The sequence below is a fragment of the Mchenga conophoros genome, linkage group LG3 (genome assembly GCF_057382185.1).
Source record: "Mchenga conophoros isolate Kocher_MC1m ecotype Shallow Benthic linkage group LG3, M_conophoros_male_GT1.1, whole genome shotgun sequence".
NCBI classification, from domain to species: Eukaryota; Metazoa; Chordata; class Actinopteri; order Cichliformes; family Cichlidae; genus Mchenga; species Mchenga conophoros.
The window spans coordinates 43,881,344-43,897,957 of NC_140528.1; the positions used below are offsets into that span (position 1 = coordinate 43,881,344).

Sequence of the window (16,614 nt, forward strand, 5' to 3'; positions counted from 1 at the left end):
TGACCAATTGGAGTGGTGATTTCTATGACTTTGTGTATATAATTTGGAATTTTTTACAAATGTAGGCCAATAAGGAATATATGATATCATTTCATTCATTTCAAAGGTTTATTTGCATGACGCACAAACAGACACAATTGAAAGGTACAAATGTGTTGTGCACTTGGCCAGAGGTGGCGCTGGTTGACTCGACTCCATGTTAGTGCACAAAGTAAACTGCTCGCTTTAGTTGTGAAGCAAAAACGCTGAAACCGGAGAAATAAAACGTGCGAGGGGAACGATAATGACGACAAGAGTCTCCCGATCGTTTACTCTTGCTGTCTTGTGAACAACATCGGCGTGGTATTACTGGTTTGCTGTTTTCGCGATCGCGTCGCGCATGAGGATATCACCAGGTCGCCACATTTTTAAACATTTTGTTGTTCAACAGCATCAAGACTGACGGAGTGTGTTTGAGACAACCTCACAAGTGTCACAGATGACACATTTGGCGTTTTTTTGCTGGTTTGTCGGTAGCGGCTCCTGAAACGCAAGTCTGCCACACATCTGTTCGACCAATGCCAGTTGATCTAAACGCCAGTAGATCTGGAACACCGGATTCATACGCTGCAGAGAACATGTTTGTAAAGCCCATCCTCCTAAATTTTTCATGTTCATTATTATTCAAGTGTGTTTCTTGTAAGTATACTATCTGTGCTCAATCTTTCTTCATTTTAGTCAAAATTCTACTTTGCTTAATAGGATTCGTGAGCCCGTTCACATTAAAGGATATAACCTTAATTCCCTTAGCGCTCATTTTTCCAAAATAAAGTATCCAAACTTAAGTAACTTATCGACTCTAAAAACTCTAAAAACCCGAGCAATGAACAACAACAACTGTCCAAAACCAGACAAATTAAAAAAAAAACAAAAAAAACCAACGTGATTCCAAGGTTGGGGTCAGTCCTATCAGACCCTGGCACATAAATCCCATAAACAGGGGGAAACCTCCCCTGGCTGAAGGGCAAGGGCCCCTGATAACTCCTTTAAGATGCATTTCTCCACAGTCTCTAAAGCAATCTTAATCATCTAGTAAGGGGAAAGTATTTGTTATCTCACCCACTTCGACAGAACAGTATATCTCCAGAGGGAACGCGGGGTTCCCTCTCAGTTCCTCACTGCTCACTCCTCACTCCTCACTGCTCTCTCGATACCAAGCTCTGTGCCCTGGGGGAGGTCGAGGCATTCCGTCAATACTTTTTCCACAAAAACTGGCATTGAAGACCCCTCCGCTCCTTTGGGGACATCTTCCATCTTCGCGATATGGGTTTCTGCTTCGGTTATCCTATTATTGGCTCTGACCAAGTCTGGAACTCTCTTCGAAAGTCCCGTAGTTCTTCCAGTATCGTGGTCAAAGCCAAGCCTTCGTCCATGTTAGCCCTAGCATTGGCTTCATGTCGAGGTGGCGATGCCGCTGCCGAAAACCCTTCGTTTACGCGTTCTTCTGCCGATCCTTTCTGTTTATCTCTTTTCCCCATGTTCACCCCGCTTATATCTCTACTATCTATTAAAAATTGGTAATAATTATGACACTTCACGGGGTGAACGAATTAATTATGAGAGAGCTACTCATTAGACTGCCATGCGTTGGGATGACGTCACCGGAAAAACCTCATAATAACACCGGCAGCTACAGTTTTAATGTCACGTAAGCTCTGATGTCCTCTGACCCAGATGAGTCATCTTACATCCATCTTCCTTCCTTCGTGGTAAAGTGCTGGAGCCTAAGACCCCATTATGCGATGTTGCCTGTGTCATGGGTGTTGCGTGCCAATTTTGATATCATGTCATGTAAAACGATGTTTGTGGCACCTCCAAGGTGCATTGCATCGAATATATGATTGTGTTGGTTTTGACCTACAGCTAAATGATACTTTAGATCAGGAGCTCAGACACATACAGTCACACAGAGGGAGATGTTGTCTGTGTGGCGACACCTTCCTGCGCCTTATACCCGCCTCCTGCAGGTATAAATATCAGGGACTGTCAGACTGGTTGCGGTGGTGAACAAAGCAACCATTACAGCAGATATACCTTAACCCAGATGCCACAGAGCGAGAGTCAGGATACAGTCTAGACAGGTCACCAGCTTGACACAGGGCTGATGCAGAGAAACAGACAACCACACACTCATATTCAAACCACACTAACAACAACTGAGAGCCTAGACAGGAAGAACACGCAATCTCCATCCAGAAAGGCCCAGGAGAGGTTTCTTCCCCCCAATGTTAAGAAAAAGCTATTTTGAATTTAAAAGGGATGTAATTCCCCCTCTTTACACTGAGCCAAATTATAATAAAACATTTTTTGCACTGTGTGCAGTTTATGACAGGGATTTAGTCATTAACTGCGGACAGAGCCGGCAGTCCAGTCTGTGCTAGAGCTGATTTGTCACCCTGCCACACAGATGCTGGATGAGTCACAGGGTGATGAGTTAAAGTCCGCCTGAAAGAAAAAGACTGGCAAACAACAGAAATACTTCAGGACTTTATTCTGTGTGAAAACGGACATGAAGCCTGATTGTATACTTGATTTTTATAGCAGAGATAAATAAAAGTGTCACAATGAAACGACTGCTTGACATTCAAAAAAATACACAAAATGTTTTAAAATATAAACTAAAGGTAAATACACAAAGATCCTCTTAAGAAAAAACAAAGCTGAAAACCAGAAACGCTGTGATGACGAGTGTTTCAGATGAGTAGTGCACCATAAATAAAGATTATAAGGATAATGACTAAAGCCCTTCCACCCTTATTTATTATATTATGTTTGGATATTGGGGTTTTGTTTTTTTTTTGCACCATTGTGGTCTTGCTATGAAGTTTAAAAGTGGGATTAATAGTTTAGCAAGTTGTGTCACTCTTACAGTCACAGTTTAAAGTATCAGGAAAGCAGCTCTTATTTCATTTTACTCAACATGGTAACATTTGCTGAAGGCCAACATAGATTCATGTGGGAATACGTTTCACACGTGCAAGCATAAATCGAGCCCAGCTCGAAGGTTACAGCATCACTAACATGAAAACTGAGCATCACATTTTGACATGAGTGCGCATGTATATGTGCATGTATGTATAAATGTTTTTACATTTGATTCTGGTCTCTGCTGAACAACCTCCAAGAATGACCGTTGAATCAGTCAAATTAATTTCACTTCACACTTGATCTACTGACAAACTAAAGCAATTTCCTGATAAAGTGCTGAGTTCAAGTGTGAGACACTAATCTGCAGCCATAACATTAGTAATAAATAGAAGCACCCTGTTTTTGTTAAAATTGGAACTTATGAACAACGGCAAGTCTAATTTTACTGTGTAAGCTGGATGCAGCAAAATCAGACAATAACTGTTGAATCAGCAGAATTCTCTGTTTTCTTTAAGATTTTCTTTACTCTGAATTCCTCACAAAGACTTTCCATCATCTCCATACCCAGAGATAAGACAGAATAACATTTTATGGTGACACTTCATAATTAATTTCTTTGTGAAGTCCCTGGTGTCTGTCCCCCTGTTCACTGACATCACTTGGAAGTCGAGACAGCAGCAGGAGACTCAAAGTTTAGCTGTTCAGAGGTCTGAGATATTTGGATGTGCTGCAGATCATCAGTAAGTTAGTGTGAAGCCTGACTCTTTTATCCTTTATACTTTCTGTAGATCACAAAGCCAACAACAGCAGCAACAATGAGGACACAGGAAACTAACAGGCCAACTATCAGTCCAACAGGTTCATCCTTCTCTGGTCCTCCTGTCTGACCTGCAGGTGAGAAACAGGTGTGAGGTGTCAGCTGTCAGGTAGGTGATGAGTGAAGAACAGAACAGAATCAAACTGCTGTCAGACATTATCTACTGCACTCTGATCACATCACTCAGACCAGCTGCTTTCTACAAAGTCTCATCAACAACATCTTTAGAAACAAACATCAACAACCAGGAAGCAGCTTCACCTCTGATCACACACACACTCAACTCTACTCACTCACCTGGAGGATCAACAACATGAAGGTAGATGATGCTGATGGGGTCAGTCTTCAGATTAGCTCTCTTCCTGCGTTTTTTTTTGTTTGCCTTCACACGACACTCGTATGTTCCAGTGTCATTAATCGTCACATTGTTCAGAATCAAAGACACGTCTCCATCCTTCATCTGTTTCTCCTGTAGATCCACCCGGTCCTTAAAAGATGGATGCTGGTGCACTAAAGTTTTCCTCTCATCCCGATACAAAAAAACATAGTCATCTCCCAGGTCAGCTCTGCTCCACTCCACAGTCTGGATGTTGTTTGGAGCTCGACATGGCAGCGTGACGTTCTGTCCAGACTCAGCTGTGACGTTTTTCTGGCCTGAAAGAGAAACTATATAGAGCAGAGAGGTTAAAGTACAAATGTTCACTTCTACAGCAGACACCAGAACTCTTCTGCTGAGAATTTCCCTTTAACTTCAAAGGTGAATTCCAGAAAGGTTTACTAGTTTAACTGGTGAATTTTGTTTTCCATAGCCCTTAAAATTTTCTTTTATGCTGAGGAAGAGTGTGAAGAGTTTCTTAAGGCAGAGAAGCTCATTTAAATTTCAGATCTTAGAGTCTCACAAAAGTTATTCATAGACAGATTACCGTTATTTTCCCGTAGGAACGCTGCGCTACTGCGTTACTAAAACCGTGATATTTTTTTGCGAGAGGGTCTCATGACAGTGACGTAAGCGAGTGCGACGTTCGTGACAACAGCTGTGTGCAGATCAACAATGGATCACATATCGAATGCGGAGAGAGTATGAGCGTGCAGCGTTTAAAGCGTAGAAGTACTGACCTTACTTTGAGTTTGATTCCATAAAAAGTGACAAAAACATTAGCGTCCGTTGTGCGTGGGAAGAAAACTTCTTTTTACAGCGAAAAAAAACCCCTAAACTTCCAAGCAAGCACCGAGTGCGCTATGACATAATGGGAAATTCACAGAGAAACTCGCGGATTCTTCAACTGACCGCGGCACACCTGCACCAGAGCACACCTCCGCCTACGCCACTCCTGCTATACAGGTGAAAATAGAGCAACAGGACCGCTAGTTTTTGATTTTATTTATTTTCTACTGTGTTTTACTTGCATCTATTTGAAAGACTGAGTGTAAATTTTATGTGCTGGAATGTGCAGAAAATAGGTTTAAATGTTAAACTAATTTCTTCCAGTCAGAGAATGTTGCATATAATTAAATTTTTGCTTGATGCATGAAGTTAAAAGACTAAAACTAATAAAATGAATGTTAAAAAGAAACTTTTCCATTTGATTACATTTTATATGATGGATTAGGCAGAAAGTAGAAGAGTAGAAGATCTATCGCTTTATCACCTATTCAGGTTGTAAATCATGTTTTTAAAAAGTAACTAAGAAACTAATTACTTTTGAAAATAAGTAATTGTAAAGTAAAGTGAAGTGACGTTGTCAGAGGCTACAATGCACGTGTACCATCATGAATTTAAAACAGAAAAGTGGGAATCATGTGTGGCTGCCATTCACATGTGTTACTGATCATGTGACTCTGAGGGTTTACAGATTTACACTCCTGTGACATAATATCACAGCACAAGAAATGTATATTTTTTGAGCATTATTTATCAAGGCGTTGACATGAACATGACAATTTATATCAACTATGCACTGAACTTTATTTCAGTGATTTGCCACACCTTAGATTAATTAACAAATTAGTCAACAATTTGTCTTCTGAGAGCTAAATTATCTATGATGGCTTACCCAAAAGACCCAGCAACTTAGCCCTCACATTTCGAGTGTATGGGAATACACGCCACACTGAAAGCTAAATATCAGATATTATCCATGTACAGTCATAAATCCATCTGAGAGCAAGACACAGCTTTACTGAATTTAATTTAAAACTATAAACGCAGACAAACCCTAAACAACCTAAAGTTAAAAACTCTGGTTCCAAGACCTGGAGATCATGACGACCACATTCAACTGCTGCTTGTTTGTGTGTCTGTCTGTAATCACCCAAAAAGCTGCCCTGTGGGGCAGAAATTAGATGATTAATTTTGCTGCTGATGACTGTCCCATTTCTTCATCTTCTTCACCGTGAGAAACTCTTACGTTGCATAGTTTAAAAATAGTTTTTAAAAATCATTTGTTTCAGAGCATTTGGCTAAAGCTCAGCCAAGTATGGCCCCGTAGACTGCACTAACATTATTAAAGGCATATCTTTGTTCTAGACTTTGAGCATAATACTCCTCCTTTCTCTCTCTTCTCCCTTTTAGTTCTGCTGAGCTCCCTATGAAGTCCATACTCAACACTATGAATCAACCTCAGCTCATATGTCTACTTCATTTGTGATGAAATAACAGGGAACCAGACCTCACCTGCCCATAAAACTACATGTACAGACAGTCCCCCATCTGAAAATGAGGGACTGTGAATAGAAATCTCTGTAACTCTTAAAGTCTTAATGGAAAACATCTTTAAACACATTTGAAGTAAACACGAACACCAACTAAGGGTTAAAAATCCACATCCCAAATTCCCCCTCAATATTTGATACTTTGGTAGAGACCACAGCTCACCTTGAGAGGCACAAACCAGCAGGCGCACAGAGAGCAGAGTCCAGCCAAGAAACACAACCATTCTCACCCTCCGATAAATGAAATGATGAATGAAAACTAAAGTGCTGAGAAAGCTAAAAATTCTGACTGTGAGGAGTGGGAGGAGTTAAGTGGGAACAATGCAGTGGGCGTGGGTGAAAGGCTGTGTTGAGTCAATAAATGAATAGACTAATAAAACACTGATGGCAGAACTACACTGCTTACAGTATTTTGTTATGTCATTTTAAAACATTTTAATTATGCTCATATATAATTTTACAGTCGTTTTAATACATGACTGTTCAGTGGCGTGTTGCTAGGAGACAATCCTGGTCCTGCTCTGTTGAATCCATGTAAGAAAACAAAAATCCAGGCACTGAGAGCGAAATGACTTGTGCCAGTGTGAAAGCTGATGCCGTTGGTCATCAGGTCTCAGTGTGGCAGCTCTGCCTGTGTGTTTCTTACAGTGAGGAAAATCATGCCAATAAAACTACACCAGTGCTCTGAGAGCCATTACACAGCATTTTTTTCTGATAATAAAATGAAGCCTTTATTTATTTATTTTTCCATTTAAGAATTAACTCTCACTATTAGGGAGGGCCAGCTCTGCAGCAGTGTATTCATTCAGTGTGGCTGTAGCTCAGGTGGCAGAGCGGGTCAGCCACTAATCAGAAGGTCGGTGGTTCGATCCCAGGCTGCACCCTGGCTACATGCCAGATATCCTTGGGCAAGATACTAACCCCATGTTTACCTACTGGTGGTGGTCAGAGGGCCCAGTGTCTGGCAGCCTCGCCTCAGTGCGCCCCAGGGCAGCTGCGGCTACAATGTAGCCAGTGTGTGGGTGAATGACTGAATGTAGTGTGAAGGGGTCCTTAGGGACTAGAAAAGCGCTATGCAATTGCAGGCCATTTTCGGTTAAGGTTTCCTTCCCCTCTGTCTTTCTCATTGCATTTCCTGTTCCCTGCATGCAATTTAGAAACACTTCAATTAGAATAACATTAACCTAAACCACAGACTGAGCAAAGGGTCATATTCACTAGAGATTACCTGGAACTTCCATCCACATAAGTGCTTTTACAATTGTCACGGTTCTGGGTGATTTTGACCAAGCATTTTCAGTTTCTTATGTTTTGGCTTGTTTTTGCATTATGGATTATTTTGTGATTCTCTGGTGTTTTGCTGATCATTATTATTAATCTATGTTTCAGGTATTCTTGGTGAGAGATTAGTTCTTAGGTTGTGTCTGGTGTTTAGTAAAAGTTTAGTTCAGTGTCAAGTCTGCGTCTCTGTTTCTTGTCTCCTGTTTTATTGGGAAGGTCTCCCCCTTTGCTCCCCCTGTCTCGTTAACCCTGATGTCTCCCAGCTGTGTCTCCCTCCTGTTTCTCATTCCTGACTTCCTCAGTGTATTTAAGCCCCGTGTTTCTTTGTGTCAGGGTTGTGTTGTACCCTCAGATTTGCTTGTGTGTTTCTGTTCACTGTGCTCTTTCTCAGTTCATGTTTTGTTTCGTCACCAGCAATAAAGTTGAAGTATTAAGTTGCAATTCAGTCTCCGGGTCCTGCGTTTGGATCCTCATCTCCGCCTGCCCGCACACAGAGCCCTGACTGCAATAAACTACTGTACAGTACTTACAGTGCTTGTTTAATAGTACAGGCCTTTATACTCAGCTCCACTCAAAACCACTTCATGGCATTTCACCTCCTGTGCACATTTATAGTTTTTAGTTTTATAGAGGTCAGCACTCCATATTCCCAACACGTGTCTCTGTAGTTGTATGAATTCCCAGCCACAACTATAGCTTATCCTTATACCCAGTGATGGGTTTGTCTAGCATAAACCTATTTGCTGGAACGTTCAAGATATTTCTACTGCACAGCAACGCAAGAAACAAGTTCTTGTGTCACTCGCGCACAAGGGAGAGAACTGGATGAGCGCCAATCCTTCGCTTGACCACAGTTATTTCGTCTGCTTCCTCGTAACACTTTATTGAGGTTACATGAATATGCATGAGTTCATTAACATATGATGTCTTACATAGATATACATGTGACCAAAGAGTACCAGTCTGTGCATAGTGTAGGTATGTGTGTGTGTGTGGGACTGATATACCGTATATCAGCAAAAGAAGTTCCGACCTCTCTCATGATCCTAGGAGGTGGGTGATCTATGCCAGAATACTCTGAAGAGGAGTGAACGCACTCCCCTCTTCACACTACACAGACTTGTTACAGACCCCCTAGGATGAGACATTCTTTCAATCTACAAATGATTATACATTTCTAAATGATTATACATTTCTAAATATATATAAATATATATTTCTAAGCATAAATGACAATCCAACAATATGAACCTGACACCCAGTTAACATTTGCCACGACTAACATTATCTGACAACAGTTTACTGAGTCCTGCTGTTGGCAGTTCTCAGGACATAACATGTATGTATTCTGTACTAACAATAGACTGAGACGGCAACAAAAGAACATGAAGTAAATGCAGATGTATAAATACACAAATCAACAAATCTTTAAAAACTTGAGTTTGCAGGACACTTTGGAAGAGTAGCTTCTGCTCACATTCATGCAGAACCAACATCTCCCTCTACTGGACGTAAAAAGTACCTCAGGGAGGTTTTAAGTTAACCCATTCATCTTCAGAGAATCCAGAGACGTCCCAGTGCACAAAGGACCAGGCTGCAGACTGTGAATGCTGAAGGTGTTGAAGCCCTCAGGCAGCACTGCAATAAACACAGACTTACAGGTCACTGCAGGAACTCAGCAACACCTCTGAAAATGATCAGCAGCAGCTAACCCAGCTTATCACTACATGTACACTAGTTACTTTACTAAAAAAGGGAGATTAGTTTGGACTCCCCTTCCTGGTCATCTGTGCTACATGGGTGGGATCGTGTTGTGCTGTCTGGCTCTCACTCGGTCTTGACTGGAGTGCTTCTGGTCCGACACACTGGTTTCCATTGTGGCTTGGGCTTCACTCTAGGCTGCAGCCACTTGGGGTATCTGGGCTTGTATTGGTTCCCATTACCCTAAGTGTGTGGTGGTTTTCAGGCTCTGATGATTGCCTGTTGTTGTTTCTGCCAAACACTTAACCCAGGGAGAGTGAAAAAAAAAAAGGGGGGGGGGGGGGATAACTATATATTAGAAGAATACAAAATGGTTTATGTCTCAACCTGAGGCTGGTGGCACATACGACAATTTGCAACCTTTTTCAACGACAAGAAATACTTGTCTGTGATTTCCTAAGGTTTGTACATTTGTTGTGGGATTAGGACACGCACTAGCATAAACATGTACTATCTCAAAGGAAATGAGCTTTTTATGGGTGGAACCAAATCAATTTCTCTCGTGTCTGTGTATTTGGGGGATCTATTGATTGATATAGAAGCAGGGACCGCCGAGCTCCCAAACATAAGTTAGTTTAGTGTTTTTCTCTCTCTCTGAAAAACAATAATTTAATGCCAGAGAAATCTGAACGTGATTTCGAACTCTTACTTGGTAGAAGGAAGGAGAAAGAGAGAGAAAACTAAGCATGGTGAAGTGCGAGCAAACAGTTGATTTAACATCCTGATAACCACCATAGGTGTCAACAATCTGACCAGAACGGCGAGCCCTAAAATAACCCAACAGGGACTATGACACATGCTTTTATATATGGAAACAGACATATATGAAGAGGAAGGACTGGGTCACTATATGTTGTCACTGCTGATGAGGAAACAGCAGATTACTAAGAGCAACAATGGAGGAAACATTTCTACTTTATCTCTGTGAGTAGATTCTCTCTGTTTACATTTCTGTACTTTAACCATCTGCTGTTGATGAGTTATTATGGAGAAGGCACGAAATTTACGTCAGACTGAATTCATCTTAAGAACATCTTGAGGACGAACATGATCAATATTGTGAGTGATCAATGGTCGTGACAATTTGCATATTAATGATCACTGAACTGACTTCACAGCCCAATGTTCGTCAGTGGTGCTAGTTTCAGTCATACCTTATAAGACTGGGAAAACCTGCAGTCAGCTGAGACTGAAGAAGTCACTTGGATGAGCGACGAAAGGTTTCTCCCACTGAAAACGCTTCGTCCAGATGAACAGAATCAACTTTTTTAGATTTTTGAGATATACAGTAATAAATAAGCAATAAAATAAAAAGTAGGCTAAATGAGTGAAGAATGAGTTCTTGCCAGTGTTGATGTATATTACCTTGCTGCCCAACCATATTAGGCAAAATCTTGAGGTGAATGTCATTGTAAATTGGTGCTATATAAACAAAACTGAATCGACAACAAATGGCCAGTCATATTGCTGTAACTCAGTATAATTGACCACCTATTGCATCCAAGTTGTGCAGAAGAACATTTCTGACAACCCAACGTGTGGAAAGTTAAAGCTGATGTGCCACAGCACCACATGCATTAGAGAACCTTTTGGATTTGGTGAAAGGAGAGCTTTGAATTGTGGACAAGTAGCTGACAAATCTTCAGCAACTGTGTGATGATATCTTGTCAATATAGACTAAATTCTCTGAGGTGAATAAATTTATGCCATGAAGAAGGCAAAAGATGGTTGAAACCAGTACTAGCAAGAAATGTTATATAAAGTATTCATTTAGAATTGGAGATCATTTATGGAGACCAGTTTCATCCCTTCTGTTTCTTTATCTACATATGATAGTATTTGTGGATATACCCACCCTGCTGCCAGTCCCCTCTGAGACCTCCCCCAAACTGCAGCCTCAATTCACTTTCAAGCTGTCTGCCGCTACCTGCTAGAAATGCTGTCAAACCTGAAGTGAGGCTGTGGTCTCAGTGAGTGAATTGAGCAGTATGATGTCGCCAGTGCCTGCAGACAACTTGTTTGGTAATGCAGCAGCAGTGTGGTGTCCTTTCCTCTGATGTTACGGTAAATGGGTTAGACCAGTCTCACCAATGAGGCAAGCTGTGGCTCAGACTGTCTGTTAAACAGCTGCCAGCTTAAATTAACAATCAATATTCTAATTCAAGATTATTAAGTCATTCTCAATACAAGTAAAGCATAAAAGTCACTTTCAGCTTTAGTGAATAAAACTAAAAGCCTTATTTCAGGAAGTAGAGCAGGTAGCACTATGAGTGTTAAACGCAAACGCAGTTGTTCTGCGTTTGCGTTTAACACTAAGATGATGCATTAATCTGTGTGGAGCATCTATTTTTTCAGTCTGTGATTAACAGGAAACTAGCAGCTGTGCGGTGATCTAGTTTCCTGTTTCTGATGAAAACACTTTAACTGCTCAGGTTTTATTTTTAGGACTGCAGAGTTTTCTTGCACAGTAGCAGCATAAAAAAGAAAAAAAATCAAGACATTACTTTGTAGTTCTTGGAGGTGTCTGCCCTATACAATGCTATCCCAGATTCAATACTTTATAACCCAGATGCAACATACCCCTCTGTATTTGTTTATGGTACGCCCTCTTTACCCTGCACATTAAAAAAAAACACACCTATATACGAATGGCATGGAGCTCTGCATCTTGATCTCATTGCAGGTCCATCCAAACTTCTCGCTGTACTTTTGGAGGTCTCTTTACTGTGTAGTCCTGTTTCTCCTCACTTCTCTGGTGATGTTGTTGCCTTGATTCTACAGTGCATCGTATCCATCTCTATCTTCTTTTTCTTCCATCTAGCGTGTCCTCTTAATATGTGGCAACCACATATTAAGAGGAGACACCAGAGTTTAATGTTCCTTGGTTACCTTTAGAAAACTAAATTGTTTTCCTCTCGGTGATTCAGTGAACTGTTTTATTTCTCTTCAGTTCTGATCTTAGTGCTGAGCTGCGCAGCAAATCAAGGTCAGTAACCTTTTTTCATTTATTTATTCCAATTATGTTAAATGATCAAGTCTGTTACTCCTTCTTTCAGTGGGGATCACTAATGTAAAACTACTGAAAGTAGAAATAATTTTGTGGCATTATTTTTAAAAAAGATCAACATAATTTTTATTTTAACCCTCACAGCTCGTCTGACTGTGAGTCCCAGCAGCTCTCAGTTCTTTGAAGGAGACTTTGTGTCTCTGAGCTGTGAGGAGGACGACAGCTCTGCTGGATGGACTCTGAGGAGAAACACAAGCAAGGAAAACAGGACTCAGTGTGGGGCTGACTGGGGAAAAAAGCATAGTTCTTCCTGTAAAATCACTGATGTCTTTAAATGGGACAGTGGAGTTTACTGGTGTGAGTCCAATCAGAGTACCATCAGTAACATGGTTAAGCTGACAGTCACTGGTAAGCTGAGTGTGTGGAGTTAGTGTTGATGAAGCTGTGTGTAAATGGATGAAATGCTGTAGTTTGTCTCTGTGTTGAGGTGGATCAGTGATCCTGCAGAGTCCTGTCCTCCCTGTGATGGAGGGAGATGACGTCACTCTGCTCTGTAAAACAAAGACCACTCCCTCCAACCTCCCAGCTGCTTTCTATAAAGATGGCTCCCTCATCAGGAAGCAGCCTACAGGTCACATGACCATCCAGCATGTTTCCAGGTCTGATGAAGGCCTCTACAAGTGTGACATCAGCGGTCATGGAGAGTCTCCATCCAGCTGGATCACTGTCACAGGTGACACACTCACCTGTCTGTGTTTCTGCAGGTTTCAACATTCACAATGTGACGACAACTTAATGACTGTGTTTGCTTTGTTGTAGAGAGAAACACCACCACACCTCCACCTACATCCACACCTCCTCCTGGTTGCACCTCTTGTGATACATCACTCTCCCCGCCTGTTGTCTCTGTGTTGTCATTCTTTTTAACAGTCTGTGTTGCAGCTCTACTCATTTCAATAATTCTGTTGATAAAACTTTGTGATGTTAGAAAACCTGAAGGTGACACTCGGACCTCTGGATTTGACTCAGGTTTGGTTTTTTCAGAACTATGTACAAGTATATCAATGACTTTAAACGTGTCATCAAAACTTGCACAGCGTCATACTGCTGTTCCTTTTGGTTTGCTTCAGCTAATCAAGTGGAAGCTATAGAAGACAATCCAATCAGTGACGTCTTATGTGACATCGGACAGAGCAGAGGTGGTGTTCATGTTCTTTGTTTCTACTAATGAACAAATAAATGAATGAAAATGATTATCTGCTCTTCTTCCCTTTTCTGGGAGGCAGTGGGGAGGTAGAGCGCACAGCCCGATCCAGCGGGGAGGAGTGGGAAGCCAGATCAGGCGCCCCCCTTCTAGCTCTCCTCTCTGCTCTCTCCTATCTTGTCCCTTTTGTCTTACTTCTCTCTATCACCTTTTCTATCCCTTTAAAGAAGTGAGGCTCCATAAATGCTAAAGAGTCAGGTATTATTTCTCAGTTGCAGTGAATAGATGAACTGTAGGAAACTAAACAGAAGAAAGAAGAAGAGAAATAACAATTTAACATAAACCACAGACACACTCCAGGGCCTGATCAACCCTGGCAGGGCTTTCTTGATGAGGGTGTCTAGTGATAATGGCCGAAACACCCGATGAATCCAAGGTCCAGTACTGGCGATGTGTCCCAAATCTTAATATGATAATCTAGATCAGAAATCTAATCCCCCTAAAAATGGCAGATTAGCCTTAAAGACAGAAAGTTGAGGCACACAACGATGTCTCTGGGCTGCCTTTCCTCAAAACAGCCATCCCTCAAGATTCTCGCCATTTAAAGCAATGCATTATCAGGGACTACAACATCTAGTCCTTTTACTGAATCGAATAAATAAATCACTCAAATAAACAAATAGCTCATCCTTCAGCTACCTTTTGACCGCCAATTGACCTTTGACCTTTCTGTTTACATCATTCTCCTCCTGTCTATGTGGGTTCTCTCTGGGCGCTCCAGCTTAGTCCCACTGCCTAAGACATACGAGTGAAGTTATTTGGTGATTCTCGAGAGATTGTGATTGAGTGTGGATAGTTTGTCTTGCTACAGTCTGTTTTGTATCGCATCTTTCACACTAAGCCTGGGACAGTCTCCAGACCCCACTTGAGCATAAAGTGCTAAGTATTTTTTTTAAACAGGTCGAAAGTAGTTGTTGTGTGTTTGTTGATGAACCATAACAGGGAGCATCTATTGTTTTTAGCCTATGATTAACAGGAAACTAACAGCTCTGTGGATTCCAGTTTCTGATGAAAACACTCCAGTGCTTTTTTATTAATAGACACGAGCCTCCAGAATTTAGTCCATCGTCCTCAGCCTCTCCAGCTTTTTATATACAGATGTAAATTGACTGATACTAAAAAGAACACATAGATATAGATAAAGGACGTGGATGATTTTTGTATCTTATTCAAATCAGCCGCAGAGGTAGCTTTCAGGCTGTATAACTTGCATTGATGTTCTCTGTGTGTTTTGTTCCGCAGGGATAAATCGGTATGCACTCTACTCAACAGTGAGGAAAAAAAACACCACTTATTCACAAATCGTGAAAGACAAGAGAAAGAAATCAAAGTCAACAGGTACGGCTTCTCTCCTTTGTCTCTGTCATTGTTCCGAATCAGAACAAGATCCCAGCACGTTGATATTTTAGTCTGTATCAAAAGGACACTGATCAATGGCCATGAGTCCCAGTCACAGAGAGTTGGGGAATGGCTGCAATCACAGCATTGTAAGATGGTGACAGATGTACCCTTAGGCCCTTTTCACATAAAGGGTCTCCATGACTTTCTGCTCAAACCAGCTTTCATGTGTACATCCTCACCATTGAAAGAGTGTCCACTGGCCTGTAGCCATATATAGACTGTGACGTTTTGGCATTTGTGCCGGGGCGCTCGATTCTTGGGGCAGACCAGTTTTTGGCGCAGCATATTTTGGGGTTTTGCGTCAGTATTGAAAAAGCTGAGATGCACTTTCTTTAATTAGTGGAGCAGGAAAAAGAAAACACCAAGAACTGTGTTTAGACCTGTTAAATTGACATAATGATGTTTGTCTTTTCAGAGTTTCCATCAGAGCCAGATGCCATCTCCCCCCTAAAAGATGTAGTCCACCAGTCCAACCACTGCAGTCCAGCTGAGGGTCTCGAATCCGTCCACCCAACACCTCAGATAACAATTACTTGTATAACCGATTAGTAGATAGTAGACGGGGGCGACCGTAGCTCAGGGGATTGGGAAGCGTATCTGTAACCAGAAGGTCGCCGGTTCGATCCCTGGGCTCTCTGTCCTGGTCGTTGTGTCCTTGGGCAAGACACTTTACCCTACTTGCCTACTGGTGTTGGCCAGAGGAGCCGATGGCGCGATATGGCAGCCTCGCTTCTGTCAGTCTGCCCCCGGGCAGGTGTGGCTACCTCCACCAGTGTGTGAATGTGAGAGTGAATGAATAGTGGCATTGTAAAGCGCTTTGGGTGCCTTGAAAAGCGCTATATAGATCCAATCCATTATTATTATATCTTCTGTTCTTTACATGGAGTTACAGTCACACAACTTTTGTGAGACAAGAAAATCAATTCAACAGTGAAAAAGATTTCTTATTAAAAAAAAGACTAAAACAAAAAGCAATAATAATAATTGTCTTTATCACCACAGCAATTATCTGGTTTCTCTGCAGGATCGGTTAGCTTTGGTCTCATTTCTTTGTTCTTATTTGTGTGGTTCTGTGGGTTTTACAAAGATTTCTGATCAAAATTTGAGGCGTTGTGGCAAACCCGTGCGCACTTCTCTTCACTTTAACCAGACTGTAAACAACATGAACATCATTCAGAAGGTCGACAGTGCACAGAATATATTTAGAACAAACTGGACGTGTCTATTTGTACATTTTGATTCAAGGAAATTGAATTTAAGAGACTTTACTTCAGTTGTTTTTCAAACTAAGCATGCCTCCATAGTATTATATCTTTCGACTTATGCAGCTGCACACATTCATCTTAGCGTGTTTTTCAGTGTCTGTGGACACAGGGTATAGATTTTCTTTTAAACTTCTATGGCTGATTGCTTTGCTCCTACATTGTTCTTCAGTTTATTGCTATTATGTCAGTTTGATCAAAG

At 41.4% G+C, this 16,614-nt stretch overlaps 2 protein-coding genes across 2 annotated transcripts; one reads left to right on the plus strand and one right to left on the minus strand.

Moving 5' to 3' along the window:
• Positions 1–2,513: 2,513 nt before the first annotated feature.
• On the minus strand, positions 2,514–6,740 carry LOC146578861 (V-set domain-containing T-cell activation inhibitor 1-like). Its single transcript, XM_085269112.1, has 3 exons — positions 6,600–6,740; positions 4,022–4,390; positions 2,514–3,795 (listed from the first exon to the last, which is right to left on the minus strand). The coding sequence occupies exons 1-3, from the start codon at positions 6,658–6,660 to the stop codon at positions 3,674–3,676; spliced, it is 552 nt and encodes a 183-aa protein (XP_085125238.1). The 5' UTR covers positions 6,661–6,740; the 3' UTR covers positions 2,514–3,673.
• Positions 6,741–11,469: 4,729 nt separating this feature from the next.
• LOC146578862 (Fc receptor-like protein 5) lies at positions 11,470–13,489 on the plus strand. Its single transcript, XM_085267853.1, has 4 exons — positions 11,470–11,500; positions 12,630–12,893; positions 12,973–13,218; positions 13,307–13,489. Exons 1-4 carry the CDS (start codon positions 11,470–11,472, stop codon positions 13,363–13,365), a joined length of 600 nt encoding a protein of 199 aa, XP_085123979.1. The 3' UTR covers positions 13,366–13,489.
• The last annotated feature ends 3,125 nt before the right edge of the window (positions 13,490–16,614 follow it).

Coding starts and splice junctions, on each gene's coding strand:
- LOC146578861 (XM_085269112.1), bottom strand. CDS start 6,660: ATGGTTGTGTTTCTTGGCTGGACTCTGCTCTCTGTGCGCCTGCTGGTT. Junction 4,391..6,599: donor GCTGGTTTGTGCCTCTCAAG/GTGAGCTGTGGT, acceptor TGCTCTATATAG/TTTCTCTTTCAGGCCAGAAA. Junction 3,796..4,021: donor TCATGTTGTTGATCCTCCAG/GTGAGTGAGTAG, acceptor TCTCACCTGCAG/GTCAGACAGGAGGACCAGAG.
- LOC146578862 (XM_085267853.1), top strand. CDS start 11,470: ATGTCGCCAGTGCCTGCAGACAACTTGTTTG. Junction 11,501..12,629: donor GCCTGCAGACAACTTGTTTG/GTAATGCAGCAG, acceptor TAACCCTCACAG/CTCGTCTGACTGTGAGTCCC. Junction 13,219..13,306: donor CAGCTGGATCACTGTCACAG/GTGACACACTCA, acceptor TTTGTTGTAGAG/AGAAACACCACCACACCTCC.